At 38.6% G+C, this 19,616-nt stretch overlaps 1 protein-coding gene across 1 annotated transcript in view; it reads left to right on the top strand.

The window, feature by feature from the left end:
• eps8l3a (EPS8 signaling adaptor L3a) overlaps positions 1–12,863 on the top strand; it is a 17,396-nt gene extending 4,533 nt beyond the window's left edge. The window contains exons 5-18 of the mRNA XM_088338285.1: positions 623–663; positions 731–813; positions 1,749–1,870; positions 2,444–2,549; positions 2,640–2,713; positions 2,778–2,852; positions 3,828–3,973; positions 6,125–6,275; positions 6,344–6,408; positions 9,150–9,246; positions 9,333–9,440; positions 10,985–11,070; positions 12,433–12,568; positions 12,649–12,863. Coding sequence (XP_088194411.1) covers positions 623–663; positions 731–813; positions 1,749–1,870; positions 2,444–2,549; positions 2,640–2,713; positions 2,778–2,852; positions 3,828–3,973; positions 6,125–6,275; positions 6,344–6,408; positions 9,150–9,246; positions 9,333–9,440; positions 10,985–11,070; positions 12,433–12,568; positions 12,649–12,660 — 1,302 coding nt within the window. The 3' untranslated portion in view covers positions 12,661–12,863. The remainder of the gene's footprint in view (positions 1–622; positions 664–730; positions 814–1,748; positions 1,871–2,443; positions 2,550–2,639; positions 2,714–2,777; positions 2,853–3,827; positions 3,974–6,124; positions 6,276–6,343; positions 6,409–9,149; positions 9,247–9,332; positions 9,441–10,984; positions 11,071–12,432; positions 12,569–12,648) is intronic.
• Positions 12,864–19,616: the final 6,753 nt, after the last annotated feature.

The raw sequence follows: 19,616 nt of genomic DNA on the forward strand, positions 1-19,616 counted from the left end.
TTTTTGTAGTGTTTCTGGGGTAATATTTTTGTAGTAGTATTTTATATTATAGTATTATTGTAGTAGTATTGTTTTAGTATTTCTATCATATTTTTTTATTTTCAGAGTGAAAGCCAAATAATATGAAGTCCCTGTTTTTAAGCACTATATTTAATATTTAGTTATGTCGTTAGTTTGTATTATTTTTGTTGTATTTTTGAAGAGGTATTTTTTGTTGTAGACGCACAAAGTGACAATGGGGACAAAGTTGGTGGCCAAAAAGTTAACTACTCTTTGGGGCCCCCTTGTGGTTTTGGGACCATAAGCAGCCGCTTAGCTCACTTATGCGTTGACGGAACCTCAAAGTGACCAACCACACCATTTTTTTCCTCAATGCTGTGAGCGATTTCACACGCATGCTCGCTGTTTTCTTTTACTCTAGGATCAGAATGGTGAAAGTAAGAAAAGGACTGTTTCAAACACAGTCCGAATTCCAACCAACTTAGTCTGAATCGAAAATTGGTCAGGGGGAAAAAAACTCATTCATGAGGCCCTAGATTGCTAGAAAACATTTCGGAATGACTGCTTAGGGATCATAACAAGAAGCCATTGATAAAAAGGTTTTTTTTTTTTTTGTTCACAGGCTGATTATGTGCAAAAGGGTCTTTGGCAAGCTTGTTTAAGGTAGGAACAGCAACTCAATGAGAAATATTTGAATTTGGATTCAAGTTTCCACTTTTCTTTTCAATAGTGCAGAAAACAAAGAAACAGAAACCCGAAGAAAAGTCGAACCCAGAGAGGACGTCCCCGAATGGGTCCCTCCGGATTACAATGGTGATATTTCAAAGCAGTGTTTTCTCAACTTATTTGAAGCCAATGCACACTTGAAAAAATATCATCCATCAAAATGTTTGAAATATTTTTCCAGCACAGGTTTCATGTGTTTTTTGTTTTTTAAGCATAATGTTTGCCTATTTTGACAGAGTATAACGTGTTTCCTATCATTTATAGTCATTGTGGCACCAAAGGTAATACAGGTTATTAATTTATGTTCATAATTTAGCTGTCATCTTTTTTTGTAGTTTTACTATATTTGTATCAATTTTTTTTCTATTAGATACAAAAAATAACAATATGAGCAAAAATAATTTACTACGTTTCAATTTATTTTTTTCAGTTCTCATCTCTCATCTCATCTCATTAGCCGTACCGCTTATCCTCATTAGGGTCGCAGGGGGGGGCTGGAGCCCATCCCAGCCATCTCCGGGCAGTGGGCAGGGGACACCCTGAACTGGTTGCCAGCCAATCGCAGGCATTTTTCAGTTAAATAAGTTAATAATTCCCCGCGACCCTAATGAGGATAAGCGGTACGGCTAATGAGGTGAGAGAGATGAGAAGTTAATAATTAAAAATAGCAAAGTGTTTGTAAAAGTTCTACTTTCCTTGATATATTTCATCATATTTTTGCAGTGCACTCTTAAAAAGCTTAATCAAACAGAATAAGTTATTAGATATACTGCACTACCCCATGAGCAGATGAATGTAAAAGGGAGAAAAAAAATGACCTGCTGCTACCTACTGATATGGATAACTGATGGAAAGCAAAGATACTGAAAAATGGCATGCTCTTTCTTTCAATTATAAAATTGGGCAATTCCCTGCGGCATACTAGGCAAGGTCTCACAGCACACTGCTTGAAAAACACTGATCTAAAGATAACAACATTGTTAAGTATTTGTTAAAATCTTGTTTGTTTACCCATTTAAAAGACTTACCAATGGATTTTGATGACCACGAGGAGGAAGAAGAGGAGAACAGAGAGGAGGCCACCTTCATCGACGTAGAAGCTGTAAATCCTCAAAGACCTTACTCAGAATTGAATAAAAACGTGGTACGTCAAAAGGGATGGAATCTAGACATCAATATCTAGTATCAAAAGCAATTTTTCCATTGTTTGGAATTTTTTTTTCCATTACACTTTTATTCTATAGCTTACGAATGACCTATAATTCATGTTGACAATATCTGTGTGTTATTTATTATTGCAACATTCATTGCAGCCTGTAAGGGGGATTACTTCATGTGCAGTCCCTTCTCAAGGTTTCTTCATTTACCTTATGTTGAGGTTTTGAGTTTTTCCTTGCCCTCTTGTAGGTTTCAGATCAGGGGGTGGTGTAAAAATAGTCTTTAGTTTGCAATAATCTGGTCTGTGCAGCCCTTTGAGACTCCTTGTGATAAAGGGCTATACACATAAACATGACTTGACTTGACATTGTACATTATTGTCCTATTAATTTAAAACGGGTGTTTAAAGAGCGACCAGACAGCTAAGTCAAAAAGTAAACTGCTTCAAGTATCTGATAACGTTAGAGACCTGTTATTTATCGAGTCTTCTATCTGAAAACATTGATTAGAATCCCAATTAATTTAAAAGAGGTCTTACATCATCCATGCCTTCTTACAGGACATCTTGAATCATATCATCACCGATATTGAAATCTTCATGGGGAAAGTCGCCGCTATTGCAGCAAAAAATGCAAAGAATAAAAAGAAAAAGAAACAAGGAAAAGGTTTGCGAACGCAAGTTGAATTGTGACGTAATTGTGAATTTGAATCCAGTTAAAATATTATTTTCCTTTTTATTCTTTTTGTTTTGATAGTAATAGCCGGTATGCCCTCAACAGCAGAGTTTGCAGAGTGTCTTCAGAAGATCAAATGTGGTTTTAACCAGCTGGTGTGTGTATCTTTGAATTTGTTTTCCTCATTGCATGCATATAAACTTGTACTTGTATACACAGGTGGAGCTAAATGGAAAAATTGCGAATCCTGACGTGTCTCAATTTGTGCACTCCTTCTTCTCTGCGTTGGCGTTTGTAAGTGGGCCTAAACTTCTAACATAACAACATTACGATCCCATGGAATTATGTTTCCACTTATGATTCTATTTTTTGAAGAAATAAAACTTGTAATGGAGAAAATAAACACATTCACTCTCAATTCCTCTTTTTTAAAAAACCTCCTAACATCAAAACTTTGTGTTTGGTTGAGATCAAAACTCAATGAAAATAATACCTAGTAACATTCAAAAAAACAAAAAGCAGTGTTTGAATTCCAAGTATGTTTTCTGTAAAAATGGTTGAGAAAAATCATTGAAAAAAAATATATTTATAAATCCATTTTTTTTTTGTCAGCAGCTCTCTCAGGATGGTGCGGAAGCACAATGCATCACAGATTAGTACAATTTAACGGTTGTCCTTTATTGGGGTAGTGTTTGCCTCACAGAAAGGCAGACCGCAAGGCGTAAGCATCCAGGACACTGGAGGAAATCAAGTATTACTAAATAGACAGGCGAAAGGTCTGGAGAGCGAGTGACCAAGCAGTGAACCAGAAGATCTAAAAGTTCATCAGGCAGTATTTGTAGGAGGTCAAGTTGGCGTTAAGTACACCGAGTGCTGTGATAGGGCTGCCTGGAAGACAACGAACTAGCACTGAACCAAGGAGACAGAGTACTGCAAAAGGATAAGACGACGAATCAAGATAGGAGGAAAACTACCGTGAAATCAAGACAACTACAACAGAACTTGGAAGTGGGTGATAAATATAGGTAAAGGCAAACGAGACTGATTGAGAGCAAGAAATAACGAAAGCGAGAAATCCAAACCCAGAACTCAGAATTGTCATGTTTTAAAACTAAGTGTGCAAATCTGTAGATTCAGGAAAGAGGGTAGGTAGGGATCCCTTCTACAAAATGTGGAAGTGTTCCACAATTCTTTTAAGCTGAAAATTCATGTATTCATATTTGAAGATCTTCTGAGCTACCATGGACTTTTGTGCCCTGTGTTTTCCAGATTATGGGTCACTGCTCTGAGGAGCTTCCTGCAAGTGTGGTGGCACCCTTGCTTAGTCCTCAGTGTATCTGCCTCATGAGCGAGGAGGCGTCTGCGGAGGAGGACCAGTTGTGGCAGTCTCTCGGAGATGCGTGGAACATCCCAAGGTTGGCAACACACTACCAGCAATGGCACGCTCAAGTCGGTTTGTTGTTGCCGTTATAAGAAAAAATTCTAAATATGTATAAAAACATTCCAAATGTATATCTTTCATTTGTTCATATTAAGTCACAACTTTATTGTACCTGATATAAAGGACATTGTGGTCCCTTTAAGCATTCACTGCTAAAGAGAAGCAACCTGTAACAGAAGCTGTTGATGCTCTTCTACAGCAGACCTGGGCACTCACGTTCTTGATGGCCGCATGTCCTGCACAATTTTTTAGGTTTCTCTTCTCCAACTCAGGTGATACAAATCATCAGCTCATTAGCAAGCTGACAGGAGTTATCAACATAGCCCAGAAAATCATTGGATGCTCTCTGCCCAGTCTGGAGAACATTGTCGGCTTGTGATACCGCAGCAGAGTCACCAATACAGTAGTTCTTAACCTTGGGTTTGATCGATCGCTAGGGATTCAGGGAGTCAGTCTAAGGGGTTTGGTGGAGCCTCTCCGGCTCAGGTGAAGACATACCGCCTCATTATGTCTATACGCAATGACAAGCAGTGCTCGGCAGCAGATGATCACATGTCATTGCTTGGCCAATCAGTGCTGCATGGAATTTAGTGCACTCAGGTGTCATCCAACATGTGAATGTCATCGGAGTACGTTGTGTAATTACTTTCTTCGTATTTCAATCTCTACTACGTTTGGGGAAAAAAAATTGGTCGCAAGATTAAGTACCATATAGATTCACATTTATAATGGAACCGAAAGGAAGCCAGCATCTTATCTGCATGATTTGCAATGTCAAGTTGAGCAACTCTAGCTTCGCACTAGCAAGACTAAAGGAACACTTTACGCAGCTGTTTTAAGATAAAGAATCCCCAAATTCCTTTTAAATAACACCATCAGCAACAGAATAGAGGACATGAGTAAAGGCATCTTGTGTCCAGTAGTCCCAGATCTGAGAGAAAAACTATCTTTTGAATTTTTTTTAAAAAAGTGTTTTTTTTTCCCCCACTTAAGTAGGGTTCAGGGAATGCGCATAATAACTTGGTTCCGTAGCTGCAGCAGGCAAACACTGCACGATCATTATAAAAGACTTTTCACCCCTGCCATCACATATCTGACCTGCTGCCCTCTGGTTGACCCTACAAGTCTCTTTAAACGAGGACTAACATGCTCAGAGACAGTTCCTTCCCTAGGGCCATCACCATCTTAAACAAGCACAGAAGAGTGTGAAAAACAATGTAGTTCGTCTATTTACAGAAAAATGAGTATTCATTCCTTATTACTCGACTTATTTTGAAATTATGTTGCTGCTAAATGTCATTGCAGTACTTTTTAATTGCACTAACTCATGAAAGCACTGCCTTGTAAATATATTTGCCTATCCATTTATCCATTTATCTATCCATTTATCTATCTATCTATCTATCTATCTACCCTGGTCATATCCATCGAGAGGGGTGACTGACAGCAAGAGAAACACATACAAAAATAAAGAAAATAAAAAAGGGAAAAAGTAGCAAAAAAACACACACACAAAATTTTTGGGACTATGGCCAATCCAAATGCCCAAACACCCAAACAAGTTAAGCACCTCGGTACCCAAGTGGGTCATGCTTTCGTCCCTCCAGATGAAACGGGACACAAGAAAGCGGCCATGTCAGGGTGACACAACACACTCTTCTGTTCAACAGCAGGGCCCAACAGCTTTCACTGGTTTACCCCTGCCGTATTATACAGGTGCCCTGCCCATCCCTTGCAACACGTCCAAACATCCCACTATCCTTTCACAACACCTCTCAACTCATTCCTATCACCAACAAGAGCTCAAGCTTCCATTATATATAGACCTCTTTCCTGCAGTGCCCTCATAACACTATCCATCCACGTCAATTGCGGCCTTCTTCTTGGTCTCCTTCCATTTACTTCTGCTCAGTAGATCCTCTTCAACATTTATTTATCTAAACTTTCTTTTTTTATCTCGTTTCCTCTTGTAACTTTAGATTACATACTTTTCTTGGAGTTCCACGTCTAATTCGTAAACAATGTTCACTTCCTTTTTATAAATGACTATAAAGACCTAATTCTTAAGACGACAGTATATATCAAAGTGAAATTACGAGTGAAAATGTCTCTTACTTTGACCTAGTACCAAATGGCCAGATGATGACGAAGACATCCCAACATACACATTAGAGTTTTCTGATGGCTGGCAACCACCCGAGATAAGGGAGGCCCCAGCAGCCGCGCCTGAGACCCCACGAGTGGCGCATGAGGTTCTGCGGTCCCAGCCCAGTAAGGTCAGCCCTTCTTTTTGGAGTGAACTAGAAAAAAAAACACCAAGAGAACATTCACTTTGTGTGTGCAGATAAACACCAAGAGGACACCGTCACCTCCTGTCGTCGCAACACAGCAGGCCAGGATCCCTGCAAGGTACACGTGCAGGCCTACAGAGGGTTTTATGCCGTTTTTAAAATGCTCACAGGCAACAATATAGAGCTAAGCGCCTGTCCAAGTATAACAGTACAGTTTTACATTTGGAGCATAGACATATGCTTTGAAAGTTTTTTCTTCTCATTTAATGCCAATCAATGTATTTTGTAGGCTTATCTCTGCACACCTTTGCACTGTTTTGGGTGAGCCAGCCTCCCCTTTTTTCAGCTGATTGGTCACAGTTATCCACTTTTAGCAGCCGGCTAGCATGCCGTGTCCCGGCTGGTCTCGCCCCTTTTAGCTCTCTATGTTTTGCTTTTGCCAGTTCGCACCCCTTTGGCTGCTTGCCATTTGTTGTACCATTGCTGCACCCACCTGCAAAACAAAGCCTAGGCATTCTCCACAAAAACGAACAAAACTTGGCTTAAAACACTCACATTTTTTTACGAGTAGTTAACATGTTAACCAATATGGTGACCGCCTTGCTAAGGTGCAGGTGTGCTTCACATGATGTCAGAGCTCAGGAAGTCAAAGACGAGACAGACGTCTTCAAAATTCATTATCTCGGAAAATAATTGGAATGTACCATCGACATATATATAAATACTATTTAAAAAAAACATGTACTATTTTCTCACATTTTTTAGAATTTGGGTATTCCTTTAAGCAACTGCAGGTGGAAGACTGATTTAAAGTAGCATATTTATATTGATATGGGACTCAGGCTCTGGTATTATTATTATTTCATAGATTTTATAAATCATCTGATGTCACACAGTTAAATAAAATGAGCTGAAGAATTAGCTATTGTCTGAAGATCAGGTTTGGCGGTTTTGATAGATTTTATCTTAAAATACTTGGTGTGGCTCTCTCAAAACAAAAACAAAAAAATAAAAATATTTTCGCTTTTAAGACTCTTTGGGTTCAAAAAGGGTTCCGACCCCTCCCTTACCAGATGTTAAAATCCTAATTTAAAGCCTTATCTTTTACTCTCAATGTCATTATCATTATAAATTTTATTGACATACAACTAAGTGATTTACAAATGAAATGAAGGCTATTTTGATCATTAATCGTTTAAATCATTTTTGAGGGTTTGAAATTCCTAAAACTTTTTTTGTGTAAAATATGACTATTTCACTCGCTCTTGAAGAACAACTTTTCTTCCTTGGTGTGCTCATCTTTTCATCATCAACAAGAGGTTGGTCAAAGTAAAAGCTGAAGAGAGGAGTAGTTCCTTTGAAGTTTTTTGTACAGAACATTTCGGACACAAATGAGCTACAGCACAATAGCTGTAGTAATTCCCAAGTGCAAAAACTAACAAGGCTGACAATCAGTTTCATACCATGAGTAAAAACAAAACCTAAAGAAATTGATAACGGCATAGAGGCACTCTTCCGGTATAAGGGAGGTCCAAAAAAAACAAACCCTAAACTTTGAGAAAAACAAACCTAAACCCCATTGATTTAAGTGGTTTTAACAGGTACTGATATCGTTCAAGGCCACTTTATGGCTACAAAATAAAACAGAAACAATAGAGAAGCTGAATAATAAAGACTGAAAAATTGGAAGTCAACTAATTAAGACTAATTAGATGAATCAAAAAGTTGATTAAATACGACTACGGTTGGTTGGTTGGTTGGTTAGATCCCTTAACCATAAGGTCGTTGGGGCATTTCCTGTGGTGTGTCTTGGGCAAGTACAGCCTGGGTGTGCCCATTCCTCTCCAGGCCAACACACTCAGGGATCAGAATGGAGATTTTCATTTTCAGCTGAAATAGCCAGGGTCCAGGGGTCAACAGCATTTATCTTATTTGCTATGTGAAAATTTCACTAGAATGAATTAAATCCAACAAAACAGAAACCATGTATTTTTTTCAGTTTTAAGATGTTTAAAACAATTGGGGGATTACAATGTTACAACCATCACCATTGTTGTTGTGTTTTGATGATGAAGATGGACCTTGTATTTAGCTACTAATCAACAATATATATGAAAATATATACATTAATAACCATTCATCATTAATTTGAAAATAGAATGCACAAACTGAACATGCTTAAAGAAAATACATGTCAGTCTGTGACAGTCTCCTCCAGCCATGACCACTTAAATTTATTCTTGATTCCTTTATCAATCTCGGAGACAAAAGCCTCGTCTTCTTTTCTTAGTATTTTCATATTTACTTTTTCAAACACTCATTTCACCGTTTGAAAAGACCGGAAGGAGCGCCATGTTTGAGAAAGCCAATGCTCTGAACAAAAGCTCCGCTGATTGGTTATCAGCGAACCTATCGACCAATGGTAGGAGTCGATCTATTTGTTAGCTAAACCACGTTGTGTGTTATAGATCTAATGCGCTGCGGTTCTTTTTGCCGATTTTTCTCGCGATCTCTAACTGCTAACTTGGGGTGATGAAACAGTCACGTATCATACCTCACCCCCCCAAAATATTTTCTCATCGAATTTAGACGATTTACGGGAATGACCTTTGGGGTTCAAAAACAGCGGAAATCCGCGGATCCGCGGAAAATTCTGATCCCTGCACACTGTATGTTTCCACCCGAGAAGAAATCATAAAATTATGACTATTTACATCAAGTAAAATATTTCAATATTACAACACGCTCCATGAAAACAGATTATTTTGAGTGGAATAAGAAAATAATGTTTTGCTGATATTGTAATTAAACATTTGTTGATTATATTTAGGTAAACGCATGATTTATTTGACATGCTAGGCCCCTGGAGAAAAAGCTGCGTCGCATGCGCTCCACGCACGACTTCATCGCCAGGAACAGCAGAGAGCTGAGCATCAGCAAAGGCGAAGAAGTGGAGGTGGGATGTCGTCCAATCCGTTTTTAGGAGGAAAAAAAATCAAATAATCAAAATCCAATTCAAAGTTTTCTGGGCCATTGCTGCAGCTGCTGGATGTGTCCAAGCTGTGGTGGAAAGTGCGGAACAGTGGAGGAGAAGAAGGTTTCGTTCCCAACAACGTCCTTACAGACAATCCAGAACAACTTGATGATAAGGTGACTGCTATGCAAGTTACTGTCACTTTAAGGTTACCGGGCTCTGAGCTGCACTGTGTTTGTTTACAGACTAAGCATAAGGCTTGATTGCTAGATGCATTAGATACACTAAATCAGTGGTTTCAAACTAGCGCCCTTTGGGATGATGAGCCCCCCACCTTGATATAAAAGTTAAAGGGCCAGTGTGTATCATTTTCCCACTAGGTGTCGACGTATTCCGTCGTGCGACCGTAAACGAGTGCTGAAAACACAACGTAAGAAGAAGAAAATTAAAGTGAACAAAACACACCTTAATACTTTTGAAAAGAAAAGAGAAAAAAGAAAAACACAAAAGAAAAATAACAATAAAACTCAAGAAAAAAGGGGTAAAAAATAAAAAAATAATAGGAGAAAATTGTGTTTCATTTCTTATTTTTGTCTTTTTTCTCCATTTTCCTTTTTGCTTTATTTTTCCCCACTTTCCTCATTTTCATTTTTTTGCCTCTTTCCAATTTCTTCCACTCAATTTTTTTTATTGCTTTTAAAAAAGAAATCCCTTCTTTTTGTCTTCCTTTGAGTAAGGCTCGATAAAAAATAGAAGAAAATGGTTCTCTTTGCTCACTTTCTTTCTCAGTAGTTGGTAGTCTTCTTTGGACTCGTTTTTGGTTGCACTACACATTACAGCGACATCTAGTAGACAAATATCTAACACTGTCCCTTTAAGAACAGCGGAATGTTTTTTAACAGCTGTTTTTATGAAAACCCCCATTTGGCCCAACCTCCCCCAGATCCTTGCTTGAGACCCCTGCACTAAATGATGTCTTAAAACAAGGGTTGGGAACATATGGCTCGGAGATAAAAGTTTCATCCGTGTTGCTCCAATTGTTTTGCCATGAATGGAACTAGGCATGTGCAAAGCCTATCCAACACTATTAATTATAATTGGTCCAGTATATAAAGAGCACCGTTTTGAGTAGTTTACAGGCAAGGTTCACACCAACCGATTGTTTTGACTGCACGCCGCTAAGAAATCCTTTGAACGTGAGCTCATTAAATACGTATGTTCACTGTTAACAGACATTATGATGAAAACCCACAGAAAATAAACTGTAAACTCCCATAAATGCCACCCAAGTACATAAAGCAATTAGATTGGGTGAGCTGGAGGAGTGAACGAATTTGATTGGGTGTGGCAAATCTCTGAAGGGAAATACTTTCGTTTGCAGTATTTTGTGACCATTTTTCAAAAAACAACTGCTTGTACCTATTTCTGGAACCATTATTTACGAAAAAAATAGAAAATGAGCCTCAACAATCTAAAGTAACTGCGGGAGGGTGACAAGTTTAAAATGTGGAATGTGAGACACAGGGTCTGGCATTATTATTAACTCATACATTTCATCAAATCACTGTCACACAGTAAAATAAAATTTGCAGAAGAATTAGCTTTTGTCTGGAAAGCAGGTTTGTCTTAAGAGTTGTGGCGCTCTCTCAAAAAGGTTACCGACCTTTGTCTTAAAAGTTGTCTATGGAATGTTGCTAAATCTTCTTCTCTCTTTCCTAAGCCTACTGAAAGCTCTCCGGTTTTAAGCAAGAAGTCCACACCAGCTGAGGTGAAAGCCTGGCTTGAACATATGGGCTTCACCAAGATGTGAGTTATAGTATAGAGACCGCAATACGTTTTGTGTATCAAATTCACATATGTCAAAATCAAGGCTCGCAGGTTGGATGTGGCCCGTTAGAAGGTTTTCTACGGCCCTTGGATAATCTTGAGACATTATTGTTACATACACTATGAAAGGTGTATTTATTCATCTTTTTACTGTACATGACTTCTCTTTGAAGAAAGTGTGTTAGATTCAAATGAAAATCAATAATGACCGTTCAATGTGAAAATCAGTAGGTTTTGAAGGCGAAACAAACGTGTTCTTTTCCAGGACCAGACAAAGTATTCGACTATGAAAAAATAAAGCAGGAGCGAGGCAATGCAGTTGAGGACATTTATTACAAAGTTTCAAAAAAAAATTAAAATCAGAGTGACGTCTGGTCCTTTCGATAGGAAGCACATCTCCCATCAAATGGCATCAAAATGTGTTAACCACAGTTTAAATAGTAAAAGGGTGTGGATTTGCAAAATGGAACATGGAAATCTTAAAGGCACCTCTAGGATCTTGCATTACAAGGCAAAAAGAAAGGATAACTCCCTCTGCAAGGTTTGGTACTGCACATTTCTGAGAAGTCTAAGGTTGGATGATAAGGTAAGGGAGGGAAAGTACTGATAAGAAAGGATACCGCGAGTAAATACTTCACAAACATGATGTGCATTTACAACAACCAAAATGAACAATACGATCATCAAAACAATGATGTGATGATCAAACAAGAAACTTACTCTAGCTGGAAAACTCAGGGACCTATTTTAGTAATCCACCAGTTTCTAAGACAAAGTTATCCAAAGAAGATGGAAACATGTTTGGATGTGTATTGATGTGTATCGTCTTGGGAAGAAAAGTCGCAGGTTGGATTCCTGGCTCCTTTGAGTTAAATCTCGAAGTGTAGCCGGGCAAGACACTGAACTCCTAATTCCCCTCGATAAGCAGGTAGATGCCTTGCATGGTTGACGCCACTATCCATGTGTGACTGTGTGTGTGAATGGGTACGTGTGAAGCACATTGTAAAGCACTAGGGGAGGTCGTCAGTAACTTGAAAAGCGCTGTTTATTGAACGAAAGGAAAATATAAGACGGTGGGGAGAGTAAGAATTATTCTATGGCGTACTTTACATCTCAAACCCGAGAGCAACAACCAGCAGTTTTTTTTATCATTGTGTACAATACATTGTCTCAGGAAGTCATCTTGTTCCTTCAGTCTCGGGCACTTCCTATTTTTCCAAAGGTGGAAAGTTGGTAATACGCTGCGACTGGTATGGCAAGGAGAGCGCAGTTCCTAATGGGGAGGTTGCTGGTACATCCACAAAGCAAGGTTCACTACTCTAAATATTTCTCTGTTTGCAGTACGGTACGCTGTCTAGGGGGGCTGAAAGGCTCCACGCTGCTCAGTATGACCCGAGAAGAACTGAAGACGGTGTGTCCAGAAGAAGGCGGGAGGGTCTTTTTCCAATTACAAGCTGTGCGCTCCGCCTCCCTGGCTGTAAGTGAAAATTGTTAGATCCATAAGACAATTGTGCTGTGATGTTTACAGTTATATTTTTGTGTCCCTTGCTTTTTAAGCTGGAAAACTAATCATGGTTGAAGACGTTACCAGCAGCGATCCACCAGCAGCTCAAAACAGACAAACCTCTATCATTTTAACTTTGGCACTTTCACATTAGATTTATCACATTTTTAGTGTACATAACTGATCATTGGGATTATTATTTTTATCATAGATTACATGGATTTCAACATGTGCAATAAGAAAGACAATAAAGTTAGATTTGGATTGACTGAGTCTCATAATTTTTTTCCAGCTCAGTGATTTTCAGATGTGGGCTCTAGTTCCCAGGGTAATACTTGAAAGCTCTTTAAGGGTTCTTCAGACTTCAAAATTTATTTTAGAATGTAGCATCAATGCAATATCACTACACTTGACTTTGCTCAACCTACACAGGAAAAACATGTTCTTTTCCTATTGGCATTTACTGCTCTATCTAAGTATTATTACAGTCTTACTTTTTTTTTCTAGTGAAATAACAAAACAAAAAAATCATTTTTATGTTTTAAATTATCTCAAGACAAAAGGCATGTAGCTTTGCTCATTTTAAGAATTTCATTTTATTTAAAATATATATTCCTATGAAAGTAAGCTAAATAATTATTTATTTATGTTTACATATACCTATTACAAATGATGGATCTCTTAACCACCAGAGCTGTGGGGACACCACTTCTTGTGGTGTGTCTAGGGCAAGTGTAGGAGCAGTAGCTTAAGAGGTAAAGCGCACATCTTGGGATCAGGTTCAATTCCCGGCTCATCCGTGTTATATGTCGAAGTCTCCTTGGGCAAGACACTGAATCTCTAATGCCCCCGATGAGCAGGTAGTTGGCTTGCATGGCTGATGCTTCTATCAGTTAGTTGGTATGAAAGGGAAAGTGTGAAGCACAAGCGCTTTGGGAGGTTTTCATTGACTTGAAAAGTGTTATATAAATGCAGAACACACAGAACATGACAATACTGGTCTCCATATTTAGCAGTAGCAGGAAAAGCCTCCTGATCCTACTCAGATACAGGAGATTCATCATCTGGTTGCCGTGTTTTTTTTTCTGTGTACAGCGTCATCCGGCTCTTCAGTCATGAGCAGGACCTCGGCAGTGACAGGCAGCTGTGTTCATGTGACAATACTGATACTAGATCCTAAATTACAGGGGGGAAACTATTTGGTTCTGAAAATTTCATATTATATCATATTACTAGAACGGTTGGAAAAATGGATTGGTCTCTCAGGAACCGTCCTCTCATGGTTCAGATCCTACCTCTCAGATAGGACGCACTGTGTTACATATGGCGAAATGACATCTGAGCCCTTTAGTGTTACTTCTCGTCGGCTCCAGAGCAGGGGAATGTATAATAATAATCTGAAAAATAGTCTGTGTAATATAGTGTAATAACCTATGAAGCCCTTTGAGACTCTTTGTGATTTAGGGCTATACAAAAATAAAATGACTTGACTTGACTTGACTATATAAATAGATAGATGAATAGATTGATAAAAAGATTGTTTTTTTACTGAGACAAAAAAATCAAATACATGGAAACATAAAAGCATTGTGAAACCATAGAAATACAATATTTAGAACTCTATATAATTAGCGAGGCTGAGATTCGATCTGCGACCTCAGTGGAAATGTTTATATTTAAGCTTAAAAAAATACTACTCTGTAGCATATAAATAATCTATATTTTATGTTGATATTATGTGTATTATTTGCCCTCATGTAGGTTTTAGATGAGGGGAAGGTGTCATAATAAGCTGTAATATTAGTTTGCAATAGTCTTTGATCTGTGCAGCCCTTTGAGACTCTTTGTGATTGAAGGCTATACAAATAAACACGACTTGACTTGATTATATGAGACTTTATACCTAAATCCCAAATAATTGAATAAAAATATTTTACAAGAAAAAGGAAGGATTACAAAAATTTTGATATAAAAATAATATATGACTCTGAATATATTTAGCAATATCTAACAGTTTTGCTTGTTTTAATTATTTAATATGCCAACAAAAATTAAATTTGAAGACATGGAAAAATAATGGGAAAAATAATAACAAAAAAAAGTCCATTTCTGTCCAACAGGTGACGGTACTGCAACTCCATCTTGAGTGTTATATTTATTAAAGTATTTCAAAAGTACGAGTAACGTCCAACAAGCTACAACCATACAACTAAAACTATTAATGTTTAATGTCTTTAATGTTTCTTGCCGGTGTTATGCCGAGAAATGCATCCCCTAGCTACTTATAACCACTTTTACCTCGTTTTATCTCACTTTTATATCACTTTTCGGGAACGTAAGGGCGACTAGCCACCGGTGTTAGCAAAACGTTTTGTCAGAAGCATTAGCCAAACAAACTCAAATTAAGTAATGGTATTTTGACCATTGTATTGTACAAATGTGAAGAACTAAAATAGTCTGTAAGAAGTGACACGTTTTTACCAGACAGCTCTTTTCGGAACAGCAACTTCATTTGGCGTCGATATCAAGTGACAGTGTAGCAGCCACATAGAATGGATAGTTCGTCTGAGTCAGGTTCGTGTTGAATATGCGACCCGCGGGCCGGCCCCGCCAGAGGTTTTAATCCGGCCCGCGAGACAACGATAAGAAGCGCAAGAGAAATAGAGTTGCTGTTTTAAATATGTAGTTGATGCCACCAAAGCCTGGCGCCACTCCTGAGCAACTGTAGCTGTATTTATTTTTTTCTCTCTCTTTCTCTGTCTTTTTATTTCATTTTCCCCCTCTATTAATTTCTTTTTTCCCCTCTTGTTTTGTTTCTCTTTTCTACTTTCTTTTTATTTCCCTTTTCTCATCTCTTTTTATTTTTATCCTCATTCCCCTCTTTTTCATTATTCTTTCCCCCTTTCTGCTTTCCTCATTTCTTATTTATGACTTCCTTCCTTTCATCTTTACTACTTCCTTTCTTTTCTTCTTTCCCCCTGTTCCTACCTTCCCTTATCTGTTCTTCCTACCTTCCCTTTTCTGTTCTCCATTCCTTCCCTTTTCTGTTCTCCCTTCCTTCTGTTTTCTTTTTGTTCTCCCGTCCCATTTATGTTCTTTCTTCCTTTTGTTTTCCAATTTTTTTGTTCTTCTTTTCTGTTGTTTTCCATTGTTTCTTTGTCTTCCATTCTTTCATTCTATTTCCTGTTTTCTTTGTCTCCCTTTTCTTTGTTTTTCGTTCTTTCTTTGTTTTTTGGTTCCTTACAGGGAGTGCAGAATTATTAGGCAAGTTGTATTTTTGAGGATTAATTTTATTATTGAACAACAACCATGTTCTTAATGAACCCAAAAGTCTCATTAATATCAAAGCTGAATATTTTGGAAGTTGGAGTGGGGCTTTTTTAGTTTTAGCTATTTTAGGAGGATATCTGTGTGTGCAGGTGACTATTACTGTGCATAATTATTAGGCAACTTAACAAAAAACAAATGTATACCCATTTCAATTATTTATTTTCATCAGGGAAACCAATATAACAGCTCAACATTCACAAATATACATTTCTGACATTCAAAAACAAAACAAAAACAAATCAGTGACCAATATAGCCACCTTTCTTTGCAAGGACACTCAAAAGCCTGCCATCCATGGATTCTGTCAGTGCTTTGATCTGTTCACGATCAACATTGCGTGCAGCAGCAACCACAGCTTTCCAGACACTGTTCAGAGAGGTGTACTGTTTTCCCTCCTTGTAAATCTCACATTTGATGAGGGACCACAGGTTCTCTATGGGGTTCAGATCAGGTGAACAAGGAGGCCATGTCATTAGTTTTTCTTCTTTTAGACCCTTTCTTGCCAGCCACGCTGTGGAGTACTTGGATGCGTGTGATGGAGCGTTGTTTTGCATGAAAATCACAGACATGGGGACTTGAGACTTAGTGACTTGGACTCGAGTCGACTCGAGTCGCTGTTTTTATGACTTGTGACTTGACTTGGACTTGGCAATCTAAGACTCGGGACTTGACTTGTGACTTGACTTGCCCAAGAAAAAAATACTTGGGACTTACTTGGGACTTGAAGGTGAAGACTTGAGACTTACTTGAGACTTGCACATGTGTGACTTGGTCCCATGTCTGGAAAATCATGTTTTTCTTGAAGGATGCGGACTTCTTCCTGTACCACTGCTTGAAGAAGGTGTCTTCCAGAAACTGGCAGTAGGACTGGGAGTTGAGCTTGAGTCCATCCTCAACCCGAAAAGGCCCCACAAGCTCATCTTTGATGATACCAGCCCATACCAGTACCCCACCTCCACCTTGCTGGCGTCTGAGGCGGACTGGAGCTCTCTGCCCTTTACCGATCCAGCCACGGGCCCATCCATCTGGCCCATCAAGACTCACTCTCATTTCATTAGTCCATAAAACCTTAGAAAAATCCGTCTTGAGATTTTTCTTGGCCCAGTCTTGACGTTTCAGCTTGTGTGTCTTGTTCAGTGGTGGTCGTTTTTCAGCCTTTCTTACCTTGGCCATGTCTCTGAGTATTGCACACCTTGTGCTTTTGGGCACTCCAGTGATGTTGCAGCTCTGAAATATGGCAAAACTGGTGGCAAGTGGCATCTTGGCAGCTGTACGCTTGACTTTTCTCAGTTCACGGGCAGTTATTTTGCGCCTTGGTTTTTCTACACGCTTCTTGCGACCCTGTTGACTATTTTGAATGTAACGCTTGATTGCTCGATGATCACGCTTCAAAGCTTGGCAATTTTAAGAGTGCTGCATCCCTCTGCAAGATATCTCACTATTTTTGACTTTTCAGAGCCTGTCAAGTCCCTCTTCTGACCCATTTTGCCAAAGGAAAGGAAGTTGCCTAATAATTATGCACACCTGATATAGGGTGTTGATGTCATTAGACCACACCCCTTCTCATTACAGAGATGCACATCACCTGATATGCTTAATTGGTAGTAGGCTTTCGAGCCTATACAGCTTGGAGTAAGACAACATGCATAAAGAGGATTATGTGGTCAAAATACTCATTTGCCTAATAATTCTGCACTCCCTGTATTTCTTTGTCTTTTTTTCATTTTCTGTTTTTTTTTACTCTGTTTTCTGTCCCTACCAACCAAAGCAACCGTTCCTGCCCCTGTGAGAATGTGGCCCCCGAGCTAAAATGAGTCTGACACCCCTGATATCAAAGGGATTTCCCCCCTGCTCTTTTTATATCGCACACGCAGAGTTTCCACATTAAAATAACAAATAAAATATTCTAAAACTGTCCTTCATGTAATGTGATAAATTAACTTAAACAATAGCTCAATGAGGTAGGACAATCTACATTTTAGAGGTAAAGAATTGACCATAAACTGGTCCGACTGTAATGTAACATTACTTCACACTTTTTAAAAAGAACTCAATTTAAATGCACTGGAAGTATGGCTATTTAAAGAGATAGTGTGTAGTATGTGGACACTAAATGTCGCTGTAGGGCAAGAGAAATCGGGTGCTATAAAGCACAAAGAAAAATACAAACTACGGAGACTAAGAGGGACCAAACTACAGAATTTTTCTAGTAATTTTTGGTCAGCCTTTTGAAAGATTTTTGGGTACTTGTAAGTGCAAGGTGAAGCTTAAGTAATGTCAAATAAATAAACATGTCTGGACAAACAAGTATTTTTTTCAAAATGCATACTTATATGATAGTTCATGTCTTTAGCACATAATAAAAAAACAGCATTGATTTAAATTGAGTGTAGTTTTAATACACACTGTCCCTTTGGATTTCCAAAATGGATTCTTTAGGCGTGGATTTCCCGTTTGATCGAAATAACAGGCAATTAAAATTATCCTAGTATCTCAACTACTACTTAAGGGTAGGTTGTGTAATATTTGACCACTAGATGAAACTGTATCGTCTAATGCGGAGAGAGAACAGCCAAATAAGCACAGCGTAGCAGCAAGATGCCAGACAAACATGGCAGCGACTATTACGTATGTATTCCGCTTTGTATGAATACTTATAATAAATGAATATTAGTAAGATAGTTCAAGTATTGTTTTTTCTACTGAATCAAGGATTTTTATGTACCACTAGGAGGCGCTAAATATTACACACTGTCCCTATAAGAAAAGACGTACACTGTAGAGCAGGGGCAGGCAAACCTTTTTAGTTGTGGGTTACAAAGACAAAAAAAAAGATTAAAATCTGCTGATACAGGGTCTCGAATCCGATACTTTGGTAATACGGGAGGAAAAACGATAACAAAGGCTTGTCCAATTTCTTTTCGTATGCATTTCCAAATATGCATGCAGACATCTACATGTGCATGTTAGATTTCCTCTTATATTTGTTAAAAGACAATCTCGTAAATTCGGATTTTGAAAAATCCAGAATCGTAGTAAAATAATACAAGCTGCTTTCTTTAAACATTAGATCTTGACAAAAATATAGCATATACAGAAAACTGTAGCCACCCATTTTTACTTTGGCCTTGAGTGCATTCCGCAAAAGGGACACAGGGGACAAGAGTGGCACAACATTTTAATTAGTCGTTCTCATTTTCATCATATTTGTAGCATTTTCTTTTGGCGGGCCGGGTCAAAAAGCCTGATTGGCAGTAGTTTGCCCATCCATGCTTTAGCGTCCATCCATTATCTGCACCGCTTATTCTCACTAGGGTCGCTGGAGGCCATCCCAGCTATCTTCGGGCGCTGGGCAGGGGCACCCCAAACTGGTTCCCAGCCAGTTGCAGGGTACACAGAGACAGACATTGACATACCTGTATGTTTTTGCCGTACAAAGTACGTTTATTATGCATTTTAAGACGTGTACGACGTACAAGCAAATCTGTGCGGAAAAACGCAAATTTGTCAATTATGGGTACCATCCGGTATACACCGACTATCACGAAACGGCAAGTCAAACGAGTTCGCCGCGGGAGCCTTTATCTCGGTATCGTTTTTTTCGTTGCAAACGAAGCGAGCGGTTTGATGCTACTGTGCGCATGCGTCTGCCGCCTCGGATTTTATGTGGTGCTATGTAGTGAAAGAAAGT

Source organism: Urocampus carinirostris, chromosome 6 (assembly GCF_059441175.1).
Source record: "Urocampus carinirostris isolate Australia breed hairy pipefish chromosome 6, RoL_Ucar_1.0, whole genome shotgun sequence".
NCBI lineage: Eukaryota > Metazoa > Chordata > Actinopteri > Syngnathiformes > Syngnathidae > Urocampus > Urocampus carinirostris.